General features: G+C 31.5%; 1 protein-coding gene across 1 annotated transcript in view; it reads left to right on the top strand.

Moving 5' to 3' along the window:
* LOC117182275 (solute carrier organic anion transporter family member 74D-like) overlaps positions 1–16120 on the top strand; it is a 25441-nt gene that overhangs the window by 2296 nt on the left and 7025 nt on the right. The window contains exons 3-7 of the mRNA XM_033375395.1: positions 3441–3641; positions 6115–6537; positions 9539–9774; positions 10096–10372; positions 14067–14262. Of these exons, the coding sequence (XP_033231286.1) occupies positions 3455–3641; positions 6115–6537; positions 9539–9774; positions 10096–10372; positions 14067–14262 (1319 nt within the window). The 5' untranslated portion in view covers positions 3441–3454. The remainder of the gene's footprint in view (positions 1–3440; positions 3642–6114; positions 6538–9538; positions 9775–10095; positions 10373–14066; positions 14263–16120) is intronic.

Raw genomic sequence — 16120 nt, 5'->3', positions numbered from 1 at the left:
TGAGGTCGGATTCGGATTCAGCGCAGCAAAAACCTTCGGGTATACTAGGTCTGGTCTCTGGTTCCGGACCTTTGTCAAATTTTGTCGGCCTGTGTTATCGACTTACCTCATTTTGTAATTAAATATTACACAGGACCATAAAATGGTTTTGGGAGTCTACACGGATTAATACTAACTAACAAGCGCCAAACCCACAAACCTCAAACCAACAAGCTCCAAACCCACAAATTCCAAATACACAAGCTCCGTGTCCAAAAAGCTACAAACCCCAAACCCACAAGCTCCATAACCAAAAACGTACAAAACCCAAATCCACAAACTCACCAACTTCAATTCCACAAACCCAAATACATCACATCTTATAATACCAAATGAGAAATTGGTTTAATTTGGGCTTGGTGGGTTTGGGGTTTGTTAGTTTAAGGTTTGTGGGTTTGAGGTTCGTGGGTTTGGAATTTTTTGTTTGGGGTTTGTACGTTTGTGAATATGATGCTTGTAGGTTTAGGGTTTATGGGTTTTGGTTCGTGAGTTTGGGATTATTCGCTTGGGGTTTTGGTATGTTTATCGAGATGGAGCATGTAGATTTGGGATTTGTAGGATTAGCGTTTGTGAGTTTGTGGGTTTGTGGTTTGTTCGTTTGTGGATATGGAGATTGGGGATTTGGGCTTTGTAGGTTTTGGGTTCGTTAGTTTGGGGTTTGTGAGTTTGGGTTTCGTGGGTTTGTACGTTTGTGGATATTTAGCTTGTGGGTTTGGGGTTTGTACGTTTGTTGATATAGAGTTTGTGGGTTTGGAGTTTGTACGTTTGTGGATATTGAGCTTGTAAGTTTGTGGATATTGAGCTTGTAAGTTTTTGGATATTGAGCTTGTAAGTTTGTGGTTATTGAGCTTGTGGGTTTAGAGTTTGCAGGTTTGTGGATATGAAGCTGTATATTTGGATTTTTTGTGGCTTTGGAGCTTGTGGATTTCGGGTTTGTGGGTCTTGGTTCGTGAGTTTGTGATTGTTGGTTTGGGGTTTGTACGTTTGTGGATATGAAGCATGTGGATTTGGGATTTGCAGGATTAGTGTTTGTGAGTTTGTGCTTTGTACGTGGATATGGAGCTTGCGGGTTTGGGTTTTGTAGGTTTCCGGTTCGTTAATTTGGGGTTAGTGATTTTGTGGGTTTGGGGTTCGTGGGTTTGTACGTTTGTGGATATGGAGCTTGTGGGTTTGGGGTTTATTGGTTTGGGATTTGTACTTTGTGGATATAGAGATTGTAGGTTTAGGGTTTGTGGGCTTAGGGTTTGTACGTTTGTGGATATGGAGCTTGTGGGTTTGGGGTTTATACGTTTGTGGGTATTGAACTTGTGGATTTAGAGTTTGCAAGTTTGCGGATATGAAGCTTGTGTATTTGGAGTTTTTGTGGCTTTAGAGCTTGTGAATTTGGGGTCTGTGGGTTTGGAGCTTTTTGGTTCAGGGTTTGTGGGTTTTTTTATATGGAGCTTGTGGGTTTGGGGCTTATTGGTTTGGGGCATGTTAGTTTGTGGGTTTAGGGCTTGTTAGTTTGGTGTTCGTATGTTTGGGGACGAAATTTATTCAGAAATTCCAGGTTTTTAATCATTTTATTAAATTTTACTGCAAATTCTGACGTGCTGGCTCAATTCTGCAAATGGATTCGTGTTTAGCGACCCCCAAAATATAAAGTGTACTTATTAGAATACCAGTAGACTCCCAAACCCATTTTTTGGTCCTGTGTTATTAAACGATAAGCGATTTTTAATTTTACCCTAAATTCTTAGGCAGAGCTATAGTATTTTGAATAAGTACAATAAATATGAACTCATTTAAATAATATTCATGCCGACTTAGAACAGTTTATGTTTTAAAACTTATTTAAATCACAGAGAAAATTTTATTCGACATTACATTATAAATTTAACTATTTAGTTCAAGCTCGAACTCTTGCTAAAAATTCATTTATTTGGTTGAAAATGTAACTATTTCGTCAAAAAAAAATTTTTTTAGAGAAACAATTTTTTGAATTAAAAATGTAACTATTTCATTTGTGAATTAAAATTTATGTTTTTACTTATAAATTGAGCTTTTTTAAATTAAAAATTCAACAATTTAACAGAAAATTAATGTTTTGGTTAGGGCATTTTTGGTCAAAATCGACTCTTTTATTTAAAATAAATATATTTTTTAAATTAAACATCATCTGTTTTTTATTTAAAATTTTAATATTTTTGGCATGACAATAACGGCTATTACATTTTTGCCATGATAGAAAATTCGTTGCTTTTACGGTTGAAGACGTATCTGCTTTAATTGAACATTCATCTCTTGGTTAAATTCAACAACTTTTTATTTTTTATTAAAATATTTTCCAGTTGAAATTAATTTTTGGTTGAAAATTCATATTTTTGGTTGAAAATTCAACTAGCTGGTTGAAACTTGAGATAATTTGTTGAAAAATAATTTTTTTGGGTGGAAAATTTATCACTTTCGTCGAAAATTGGTCTCTTTTGGTAAAAAATATTTTATTAAATTTTCGTAGATGGTCATTAAATGTGTTACGTTCAAAAATGTCACTATTCCCATCGTGGTTGAAAATTAATATTTTTTGGTTGTAAATTTATGTATTTTCTAAAAAAATCTTATTTTTTTGGCAAAAAATTAATTTTCCTTGAAAAAAATTTTATTTATGAAAATTGATTCGTTTAATTATTGATTCATAATTTTATATGGAAATTCATCTCTTTTGGTTAAAAATTTGACTGTCAAAATTATTATTTATTTTTTTTTAAATGAAAATTCAACTTTTTGGTTAAAAATCCATATATTTTGTTCATGAAGTATCTTTTTTCGTATAAATTTAGTTTTGTTGTTGTTGAAGATTTAACTGCTTGGTCGAAAAGTTAAGTTACTTTTTTAAAAATCCACCTCTTTCATTGAAAATTTGCTTTTTATTTTATTTGAAAATTTATTTTGTTAATCGAAAATTTAACTGTATATATTCTCGCGTTAAAATGGACTTTTTTAAACTGAAAATTAACCGACTGGATAATTAAAAATAAATGATTTCATCTATGAGTCAAATTGAGTAATTTAAAAAGTCACTTTTGACTGTTAGGTGTGTGTCATTGTCTGAACAACTGGTACATTTTTGTATTCTGTTTTTCGCGGAAGTCGTTTTAAAACAATGAATTTTCTGCTCAATATATGTCAATTGAGCATCACAAAGTTTAGAATCGGAAAAAGGAAACTAGAATAGAAAAAATGAAAAATATTCGTAAAGTTTGACATAAAGTCTGTACTGACATTAAATAAAGTATCATTTGCAGTAATAGATTTTTTGTATTTTGGAAGATAAACTTAATGTTTTTAAGCTAAAATCTTATAAAATACAGTTAAATATTATGTGATATAATTCGATTCTTAATTAAAATTCATCATTTAAGGAAATTTCAGAAGGATGAGTGAAGATGCACAATGTGGCGTTTGCGGATTTTTTCCCAAATGGCTACAGAAACGCGCAACACCAAAAGTTTTTGTTTTCGTCTATGGTCTCCTTGGAACAATTCAAAGTATGGCCCATGTCTACATCAATATCACATTAACCACAATCGAGAAAAGGTTTAAAATACCAAGTCAAACAACAGGTATTTTTTCCTCAAGTAAATAATAAAATAGACAGAGATGATACACTCAACTTCCGATATAAGTCCGCTTTCGGGAATGGCTTGCCATGGCCTTGATCCTAAAACGGGGGAATCCAAACGTAAATGGGAAGGGCCGCATGAATGATTTATATTGGATTTGGACGCATGACGCAACCTGATGCAACTAACGCGCTGAGAGTACGGCATAAAAGTGTTTGTCATGCTTTACTGGGCACATCATATCTTTTGACCCCGCGGATTCTCTCATCCGGAGACTGCGGAGGCCACCAGTTCTAGGAAAACCTCAAACCGGGGGGGGGGGGTCTTGTATTGGGAGTTAAGTGTATATACAATATTAGATTGACTTTATTTTACCTGTAGGGTCGTGCAAAAATTACACACAGCCTTTTCCTGAAATTTCGAACCACGCACACCCCTTCCTTAGGATTCGTAAGCCCCCCCCCCCATCTCCAAACCTCTCATACGTAATTTTGCCGATTACATTTTTTTCGTGAACTTTTTCATTACTCTTTCTATAAATTGAAAAAATGATTCAAATTTCAAACAATTAGTTGAATTTAAAAACAATATAAATAATATGAATAATTACCAAAAAAATATAATAGTTGATATATGAATCAAAAAATATTTTTTCATTTCAAACCATTGCCAATTCATTCAAATTTAAAAAACAACAAAGGCAGATTCATTTTCAAACAAAAAAGTTGCAATTTTAATTAAAAATCATTTAATTTCTAACAAAAGATATACATTTTTTAATTAAGTAGACGAGTTTTTAACAAGGGCTGAATTTTTGAACAAAAACATTTTGCAGTCATTAAAGAAAAATTTATCATTTAAAACGTTAAATTTTTCTGTAGAAAAGACGAGCATTTATAAAACAGTTGAGAGAAGATGAACTTTCGTCAAATTAAATAAGTTTTAAGCCAACTAATAGAATGTTTAAAGTAAAAAATATAAAATTGGAATGTAGAATGGAATAGTTGAATTTTCTTTGCAAAAACTAATCTTCAATTTAAAAAAAAGGATTTTTCTATCAATTTTTTAATTTTTCAAAATAAGCAGGCAGATTTTTTACAAAGCAGTAAAATTTTCAGCAGAAAAGTTTATTTTCAACGAAAAAGTGGAATTTTTAACCAAAAAGTTAAATTTTCAGTTGAAACATGAATTCTAATTAAACAAATGAGTTTCTAAGAAATAAGTTCAACTTTTAACCAGAGTTAAATATTCAATCCGAAAATATGAAGTTTCAACAACATGTTAATTTAAAAAAAAAATAGTTCAATTTTCAGGTGAAAAATAAAATTTTAACAATTATTTATACAAAAAAATTAATTTAAGCCTTTTTAAATTCCTTTTCTAAAAGAGGCTGAATTAAACCAAAAAATCAAATAATTAGATTCTTAACCAAAATTTTCACACTTTTTTTCTTAGACGTTGCAAATTTTAAGAAATAGACTTTAAAAAAATAAAGATATCGGAAATTGACAAAGAAAATGTATTCGAAGGAAATTTCAAAAATCAAAAACAGAAACCGAAAAATAAAAAAATAAAATATCAAAAACATTTTTCTGTAAATGCTGAACTGTCCAGAGAAAAGTTGACAAAGGGATATAATGAAAATTTTATGATGTCATGATTCATTATAAGACCCAAAATTATTTCCATTTTTTAATTTGAATCTACAACCATATTCTCTCACTTTTATCAAATTTCCAACGAACAGTTCTCCGTCTTTCTTAAATTGGTAGCTTATAAACTGTAAGAAGAAAAAATAATATACGATAACAAGAATTGAATCACTAATTAATTTCTCTTAAATTCAGTTGAAATCAACTGATCATTAACTATTCATTCATTAACTATTCATCATTAACTATTCATCAAAACAGCTTAAATAGAACTTTGTAAAAATCCTATATGATATCATAACTAAAATAAATAATTGTATTTTCATTTAAGACAGCTTCACACCCTATGACATGGATATTCCATTTTCTTCAATTGATGAACATTTTTTTTCTCAATAGAAGATTTCGATAGAGATCTTTGGTAGAAATTTAAAGTAAAATTTAACTATTAAATTTTTAGCTGAAAATTGATCTTCGTTAGTTCAAAATTCGCCTTTTCAGTTCAAAAAACTAATCTTCTTCGTTGATGTTTCATCTTTTTGGGAAAAAATTAATTTTCTTTGAAAATTCTAGAAACCCAGTTAAAAATTTATCATTATCCGTGAAATATCCTATTTTTTGTGGGGCTGTGCAATGAACATAATGAAATAGCAAAATTAATTGTACATTTTAATTTGAAGATTGCGTGCAACGACAAAATAATAATCGCGCTGGTAGCACGCATGTATGTTTCCTAGTTTATACAAAAATTCTAGAAGACAGTCAAATTTATTTGCCGTGTATGAACAAAAATCTTTAACTAAATGTGATTAATTTTTCAGGAATAATTCTATCAGGGAGTGATATAGCACACGTTTTATCATTACTGTTAACATATTACGGAGGTTCTGGTAATCGCCCAAAATGGATTGCTATTGGAGTTGCATTGAGTGCCACATCTTGTATAGTTCTGGCTATTCCACATTTTATTTATGGTTCTGGAAAGGATGCTTTATCCTTAACACAAGAATACCTTGATCATAATTTGTTCAATGCAACGACAACACAAGATATTCCAACTTGTTCTGGAAATAAATTTAATCCTATTTGTGATGTCGAATCTTTGGAGGATACAAGTATGATTCCAAGACTTCTTGTTTTTTTCTCCCAAGTCTTTTTAGGATTTGGTTCCACTCTCTATTATGGCCTTGGTCAGGCTTATATGGATGACAATACCAAGAAGAAAAACACCCCTTTGTTACTTGGTATGTTTCTCAAACTGTTCTTACTTAAACTATTGTGATTTGAAAAAAGATCAAAATTTTACCAAAAAATATAATAAAAAATTATTTTATCGACGAAAATAAAAAGAAGAAATAAAAATGAGAACGCAACCAACCAAATCCCCTTCCTTCTCTTTTTTATTTCTTTCGTCTTCTTTACTTTTATTATTAACGAATCAATATAAAAACAACATTTGTAACAAATAATCACCAACGTTTCAGCACTCATACAGCACCCTTATCAAGGGAAGAAAAATGTGAGCAGGTAGGAACAGCAACAAAACTATGATTTTCTCTCCATGATATCTGAAAATACTTGATTTTCAGGTATCAGGAAAAGAGAATCATGTTTTTGTTGCTGTTTCTTCCTGCTCAAATAATTCCAGCCTTAGTAAGGATGCTGTATGAATTTTGTAAAGTTCGTGTAAAAAATAATCCCTAATGTTTCGGCATTCATACAGCACCCTTTTCAAAACAATAAAAATTTGAGCAGGTGGGAACAGCAACGAACCCACGACTTTTTCCTCCTGATACCTTAGAATACTTGATTTTCAGGTATCAAGGAGAGAGCATCGTGGTTCCGTTGCTGTTCTTACCTACTTAAATTTGTCTGGCCTTGATAAGGGTGCTGTATGAGTGCCGAAAGCTTGGTACAAAAAAAAACCCACCAATGTTTCGACACTCTTAAAGCACCCTTATCAAGGCAAGAAAAATTTGAGCAGGAAGGAACAGCAATGAAACCATGATTTTTTATATCTGATACCTGAGAATACTTGATTTTTTGGGTATTAAGGAGAGAGCATTTTGGTTTCGTTGCTGTTCCTACCTGCTCACATTTTTCTTGCCCTGATAATGGAGATGCATGAGTGCTGAAACGTTGGTGATTATTTTTTACAAATGTTTTTTATTGATATTTGACAAAAATAAAAATAAAGAAGAGAAGGAGGGCGATTTGTTGGGTTGCCTTCTCATTTTTCTATCTTAATTTTTTTCCAACAAATAATTTTATGATGTTTGTTCAAATTTGGTCGTCAGATTCTTTGTTTTATTTTCAGGAATTCTACACATTAACTTGATTATTATTTCAAACATTTCTCTAGAGATTCATATTTATTACAACAAAATTACGCATAGGATTAGAAATCGTTTTTAAGTTAAGTAAAATACAACACGTTCATAGATTACACATAATTCGGATTCAAATATCCATTGTACAAATTGGTTGGAATGCAACCATGCGCATCTTGTTTAACTTGATAAGTGAGATAAAGCGATTAGTATCAATTAATTTTTTGAAATTGTTTTTTTGATTTGTCTGGTGAACGAGACTCGATGCTTGAAGTATGACTGTTTTTATCAAAGTTGGTTATATTTATAACCATCTAACCTTGCGATAAAGTAGATAGACGTGCAATGAAATAAGAATTCTAATCCAAATTGTTAAGAAACATCCGACTTATATTTAATTAATAATTAATAATTAATTATTCTTTATCATCAATTCGACACTAAAAAATCTGTATGCGGTAAGAAGCCCCAAGATAACTTTAGTTTAAAAGTTAAAAATACCCTGATTAAGAATATCTTGGTTATTTCTTTTCGAAATCCTGATCGTTTTTTGTGTAAATAATATTTTACAATTTAGTTATTCATCACAAACAAAATCTTTAAATTAATTTTTAACATTTTTGGGCAAAAATAAAATTTTTTGCCTCTTTTATTTCTTTTGGTAGAACGAATCGTTTGCAAGTTAATTTATGTAATTATTAATTTTCAATGTATTTTCTTGATATTTTCTTGTATAAACAGCCATTATTTATTCACAGTCTTATAAAAATTTATTATTTATGGGGCTATATATAAATAATGGCCAATTACGCAAGAAAATATCAAGACAGTAAAACGTTTTATTTTATGCCGAGGGTTGAAAAAAATTAAATCAATATTATAATTAAGGATTTTTATTTCCAAAAATGGTTATAAAAAATTAGGAATATGTATCAAAAATCCTAACCAAGTTAATTAACCTGCTTTATGTAAACTCTTTCTAAAAAGGTTATAGCGAATAACTTGAAAATTGTGGCTTGTAGGGGAAAGTAGATTAATAAAAAATATATTATTTAAAAGCTTCAATAAATAATGTCTTACCGTGTCAGAAAATATGGAGAAAGTAAGTTTTATTTTGTGCTATAGATCGACAAAATTTGTTTACACACATTAATTTTGTCGATAGGGTTTTTATCTATAACAAGTTATAAACAATGACCCAAGAAAGTTTAGAAACTATACAACATATTTTTAAAGGTCGATATATATTTTAAAATATTTTTAGTAAAAATGATGAAACTGGTCGTATTGTTGATTTTTAGTTAACAAATGGCAGTTCTATATGATTTCACAACTAAAAAGGGTTTCCATAAGAAAATGTCAAAACATGTATGTGTCTAAGAAAATTGTTTATATAATTAACTATTTTTTGCAACTTGAAAACTATGAAAGCCAGGTATCCCTGGCAGGACTTATATTGTTTAAGTAATTAACCATTTTTTTCTACATAAAAATTCCACGGCAAGCAATTTTTGGCAAGAGATTTTTAGTCGATTCCGCAAAAAATTAAGGCTATTAATGGAAAAATAGTCGAAATGTGTATTTGTTAAAATTTTTTTTGAAATAATTGCTAAACGGAAGCCATTCTTAGTTGTCTTTTGTTCGTAACATTATAAACAGTTTTTTCCTACTCTGACCGAGTGGACATTATTTTAAGTTAGTTAATACACTGATTTTGAATTGATTTTCTTAAACATTTTTTTTTTCAAAATTATGACGTCATTTCAAAAGTTAGAAAAAATATTTAAGCACCAAATATCTTATACAAAACTAGAATTTTACCAAGTTTTATTATAATCAAACTACCACTTACATATCTTTATTTCTGGCGCATACTGGCCCAGCGCTAAAATTAACTAAAAAAATTTTTTTTCAGGACTTTTATTTGCTCTTAGAACTGGAGGAACAATCGGAGGATTTATTTTAGGATTTGGTTGTTTAAGTTTGTATATCGATCCAACTTTACACCCTGTAATTAAAAAGGATGACCCACGCTGGCTAGGAGCCTGGTGGCTCGGTTGGACCATTCTTGGTACAACAATGGGAACTTTAGCATTTTTTATTGCCATGTTTCCACGTCATTTGCCCAAACCAATCAAATCTAATCGAAAGGTAATAACAAAGATTTCTTCAGAAAACCAAAAATAAATTTAAAACAAATTAAATCAATAATAAACATACCTATGTTGAATGTCTATTAAATCATGAATACATAATAAATGGGTGAATATTTTTTTATAGGAATAACAATAAAGTTAAATCTAAATCAAAAAATATAGAATTATCCAAATTCGTCTATATAACTCAGAAGAGAGAAATCTCCTAATAAGCTACGTAGAAGCAGAAATTTTAATCTTCACAAAAATAATTAGGCACATTCAATTACATTTTTTATCAGTAAAATGAATTTAATAATCTGACTGAAATTTTCAGGAAGTCGAGGAACCACTCAAAAATGACTCATTCCTTGAAAAAAATCCAACCAGTGAAGAGATAAAACAAAGCATAACGGCCAAAGAAATTGAGTACAAGCCAACTATTAGAGACTTTTTTAAAACTATGAAACGACTGCTGACTAATCCAATTTTGGCTTTTAATAATTTATGTGGTATTGTTTTTATTCTTGGTGGAGTGGGCCATTGGAGATTTATGTCTAAGTACGTGGAAGTGGTATTTGGAGTATCAGCATCTGGAAATTCTATGATATCAGGTAAATCATCTGGGTTTCTTTAATTTTTCAAGTAAAGGTAGTGAGATAGATAAACGCTTATTTTTCGGCCTACTGGCCTCGAACAATTGACTTACTCACACCTTTATGTTTACAGAATTTTATTAAAATTAATCCTTACAAACTAACATGTATCCACACCTTAACTCTATGACCGTTCGCTCGTATCTACTTGCCTTCCTCAGTTCACCTCGCACGCATATCCCTACTTTTTCGCCTTGTCTCGCACTACCAAACTCTGCCTCTGTGGTTACTATCTAATAATAACTTAACATTTAATATATTTACAGCCAACTTATGTACATCCTTTCCTCTTTTCTAACTTCCCTTCTCCATTCTTCTTCCGTCTTCCTTCTCTTCTTCCCAATCTTACCCAACACCTCCTTCACCTATGCTACCGACCTTTGGTCCTTTCTTTCATGCATCAATACCTCCATACTTATCCTACTTCTTTCCACTCCCTCGCAATCTTCCAATCAGTGTTCCACTCTTTCATACCCCTTCCCGCACAATTCACATATCCCCTTCTCCCAAACAAGCCAGAGCCTATTAAAACCCTCCATGCAAGCACATCTAATCCTCTTTATAAGCTCCTGGTATCCTTTCTCCAGTTTCTCACACAAATAATGCCGTTTTCAACCTCTTTACCTGCCTCATCACAACATTTGCCCTCCTAACCCTCTCGTTCGTATGATAGTCCACTCCCCCACTTCTACATAACAGGAAGACTAGGTACACAAACTCTTTTATCTCTTGCATTGTCTGCCCTTTCCACGTACACTCCCCTCCTTTAACACTTCCACCTTCTTTTCTGAAGACCATAACGTTGGACTTATCCGCATTCTATTCTAATCTATTATTACCATAACATCTTCTCAAACTCTTCATAATCTCCTATAAGGTATCCTGTTTTTTTCAGCAACACTATGTCATCTGCATACGCAAGCGACCATATCCTAACCACTCCGAAATCTAGCTTACTATCCATGTCCTCTATTAAAATCGCAAAAAGCGTTGGGCTAGTTGGACATCCTTGCTTCGTCTATTCATATACCTCCCTTATTTTATCCCCAATCCCCTTACTCCATCAGCGACTCCCACAACCACCATTTACACTTTCGACCCTTTCTCCGCTAATTCCTAGTCGCCCTTTACTCTGTTGCAGCTCGTCCTTTCTCTCCCTTTCATCCCCGCTCCTCATCTTCAACCCTTTTATCATGGTATTAGTTCTCCTTTCTACCTTTTCTCTCCATTCTTAACTCCATTGCCCTTACGTTTACCCTAGCCGCCACCTCCTTTTTTTCGTTTCTACGCACTCCCACTTTTATAATGTTCTCTAGCCTCTTTTGAATCCCTTTCTGCTCATCCTCGCCCCAGCCACCTACTTGTATGTCTGACCTGCCCTCTACCGTCTCTAGCCTTTTTCCATTTTTTCCTTCCATACCCTAATCACCTCTCTTCCTTCTGTTTCACTTTAACTTCCTGTTCCTTCCTTATCGACACCACCACCACTCTCTATAATCCTTCTACTTCCTCCCTCAGGTCTTTCATCTACTTTTTGATTTCTCACATCCAATCCTCAAGTCCTTCCTCATACATTGTATCTGATCTTTGGTCCTCTTTATGTCTTTCCTCAGACCACTAATTTCGTCTAATAGAATCCCTAATACCTTCTTCTCCGACTGCCCATCCATTTTTGGGGGCTATCTATGTGACCTACCACTTTTCTAGAAAGGACTCTCTTGACTATCTCTCTTCCTATTTTTCTAAATATTGGTTCATTTTACTACTTAATGTTTAGAGGCACATAATTACACAAGGAAAATAATAATGTTCAATTGATAACATATGAAATTCTTTGGAATAAATGTTAAATCTTTAAACTTAAAAAACCAAATAAAATTAATAATTGGAAAGTAATATTTCTTAAATGAATATATATTTCGCGCTTCACTTACTATATTGCTCTTCTTTTTTAACTTGATTTTTTTATTTGTCCCTTTTTTTAAATGCTTAGAATAAACAAGAAACGCTAATACTTGTTGACTTTCGAAATTAATTTCAATAAAATTAGTAAAATCGCTTTATGAATAATTAATACTTTTTAATTTCAAGCATGATTTCAAATATTACAAAAAGTTATATTAACTTTTTCCACAAGAAATCGAAGAATATTTACAATATTGAACAATTTTTGATCGTAATTTTAGTGTTTATTGTCCGAAATTAATATTATTTCTTAAAACTATCACTATATATAAAAAAAAACAGTGAAACTCTTCTACAGCGCCAATTTTGGGGCTGAAGGTGGGTGGGAACTAACTCATTATAGCTCTTCGCTGCGGCGTCAATTCTCACAAGGGATATAGAAGGGAGGGCTATTAAAGGATTTCATTGTAGTATTTACTTTCTTAAGAATTTAGCTTATGTCGTTATGCTTAACCAAAAATGGGTACTTTTATACAAAAATCATTAGATTTCAATCCAATGATTTTCGCTTGAAATAATAAAAGGTACATCCTTGGACATATTCGAATTGTGCTGATGTTTCTTATCAGTAATTGAAATTTGTATTACAGAATCATTAGGTTTTAAAGAAGAAGAATCATTTTAACGCAATTTTAGGGTGCGTTAGCCTTTTACATCTAACATTTGTATTTTCAAAAAAAAAATCATTATAATTTGAACAGGATCTAGAATGCTTTCAAATTTTTGGACTATGATAGTTTTTGTTTGCTTTGAAATTGGTATTTTTGAAACAAAATACAGTGAAACTCTTCTATAGTGCCGATCTTGGGACTGAAGGTGGGTGGAAACTAACTCATTATCGACCGATCCACTTTTGTTTGTTCACCCCTGAGTACTCATCTGAATGACAACGGCAGACCCCGCGTACCCACGCAACTCCTGTTACACCGACCTGCGGCGCGGCATCAATTCTCGGAAGGGCTACAGAAGGGAGGGCTACTAAAGGATTTGACTTTAATTAAATTAAGAAAAAAAAAACAGATTCAAAGTTTTGGTTATTTTAACGTTTTACACCGTGGATCGGTATTTTTAATGAATAATCATTATATTTCAAATGATATTAATTTTTGAACATTTTTAGGTTACGCTGACGTTTTTTACCAAAAATTGCTATACATTTGAAAGAAGATTGACCATTTTTGAACAATTTTAGTTTATATTAAAATTATACTCTGAAAGTCGGTTGTTTTAAACAAAAAACATTAGGCTTTAAAGAAGATTTACAATCGAAATCAATTTTTCGGTGTTTTATGCCAATTTTTGTTGTTTAAAAATGCTTTATTTATAATAACCCTAGCGGACCCCATGAAAAAAATGATTACATAATTGCGTGCCCGTAAAGTGACCACATAATGGCCGTTTATTGCACGGTTTAGATTTTTTTAATACATGGATAAAACAAAAATAAGCCAATAAAAATATGTCAAATATACAAAAAAGTATTAGGTTCTATCCGAATTGTGAATAAATGTAAAAAATGATGAAAATATGTCCTAGTGGGCCCAGTGAATAGAACGGTAACTTTCCGCCAGAGAAATCATTAAGGTTAAAACATAAAACAAATATTGAGACAAAACAAAGAATAATCGCGCTCGTGTTTCTTTTCAAGTTTTTTTGGTAATAATAATTATATTTTTATTATTTACAGGACCTATAAGTATAACAGGGATGGTAATTGGCTTTTTAGTATCCGGAGGAGTAATCAATAAATACAAGCCTGGTGCAGGAATATTACTTGTTTGGAATATTATTATTGGCGTGGCTCATTTGTCCGGTGATTTGGCCTTTATATTTCTAGGTTGTGATGGGACTCAAATTGAAGGAATTAATTATAATTCGATGAAGTAAGTATGTATTATATAAACTAATTAATTTTATCTGAATACAGAATCAAAATCACTGAATTTGCACAATTTTAAGCCTTTCAAATCAAAATTGTTTTTCTTTAGTTAAGTATGCAATTCTCAATATTTTGGAACATTTTTAAATTAAAAAATTCAATTTTTAATGCCTGATTCTAAAAAAATATTCGGAATTTTAATGGTCAAATTTGAGAAATTATTTTCTTAATTTTTCATTGTTTTCAATTTATGCTAAAGGCATTCAATTCAAAATTTTTTTCAATACAAATCCTTTAAACTGAAAATTATGCAACTATTTTGTATAATTCTTGTAATTATTACATTCAAACATTAGGTTTTAATAATTAAACAATTCCAACCTTCCCTTAAAACTTGAAGCATTCTTGAATTAGGATATTGATACTAAGTTATTAAAAAAGATTAATTTTCAAATTGTGAATCATAATCTTTTAATTTTATCATTTTCAACTAAAGTACACAATGATAATCCGAAAACCAGTGAGAGAAGACAAAAATAACTCAAGTGTAAACATAGAAGCTTCAACGTGGTACACTGGAAAAAATAGTTAGTTGAGCCAACTATTTAGTTAGTAAGATATGCTACTGCTATTTTATTAGTAGATACTGCTATTTTATTAGTTGGTACAACTATTCCATTAGTTGCCGTGCCTATTCAGTCAATGCCAGCAACTAAGTAAATGGTTATCCTAACTAACAAAATGACAGTAACATATCTTACAAACTAAATAGATGTCTTAACTAACCATTTTTTCAGTGTAAGAATAAATGTATGGTAAATTATTACATATAATTTATAAATTATAAATATGTATAAGACGTATCAATCATTTTTTCATTCATCTACCTATTATACCTATAATTCATAGCTACCTTTTTAAAGGGAATACTATACGCACCTCTTCAGTGCGACCATTGAAAATAAAAATTTGTAGTTTTTTCCACATCGAAATTTGATCGGATTAAAAATCTGAAATCGTGGACTTTAACATTTTCAAATGGTAATAACAGCTTCCAATTACGAAGGCCGAGAAAAAAGGTGCCACGCGCGAAAGGTCAGAGTACGGTATCTATATGTAAGTCAGGGGTTTCCCAGGTGAGAGCACAGTATTTTCTTCACTGAAAAAAATGGTTATTTGGGGCAACTATTGAATTTGTAAAATATGGTGCTGCTATTTTTTTGTAGTTAGTTCAACCATTTACTGCTGGTACCAACTGATGAGCTGAATAGGAATCCGACTTTCGTTTTCCCCCAACACGACAGGGTTTCCCCCCACACCGAAAAAAAGATGACTTGATCCAATAAAATGCAGTACTGAATACGTCCAATCAAATTTTTTTGTATCCAAAAAAATAATTCTTATAACAAAAGTATGCTTTTTATTTAAAAAACACTATTTCTTAAAATAACATAAATTATCTTCGATCAAAATAAAAGACACGTTATTAGTCCAGTCGGTTAAGACAAGAAATATCAGTCGAACCAAAAATTTCAAGACATAATGTGAGCCATAAGACGCTCAATCGCATTGTCATTTGTTTCTAAACTTCATGCAGTTGCGAAACATAAGACGATCACTTATGTTGTCATTTGTTTCTGAATTCCATGCAACTGTGAAAAATAAGACGATCACTCATATTATAATTTGTTTCTGAATTTCATGCAGTTGTGAAACCTATGATGATCACTCGTATTTCACTCGTTTCTGAAGTTCATGCAGTTGTGAAACATAAGAGGATCACACATATTGTCATTTGTTTCGGAATTTCATGCGGTTGCGAAACGTAAGACGATCACGCATGTTGTCATTTGTTTCTGAAT

The sequence above is a fragment of the Belonocnema kinseyi genome, chromosome 10 (assembly GCF_010883055.1).
Source record: "Belonocnema kinseyi isolate 2016_QV_RU_SX_M_011 chromosome 10, B_treatae_v1, whole genome shotgun sequence".
Lineage (NCBI taxonomy): Eukaryota > Metazoa > Arthropoda > Insecta > Hymenoptera > Cynipidae > Belonocnema > Belonocnema kinseyi.
The sequence above is the reverse complement of the archived record's forward strand: the minus strand, read 5'-3'. Positions and strand labels throughout refer to the sequence as shown.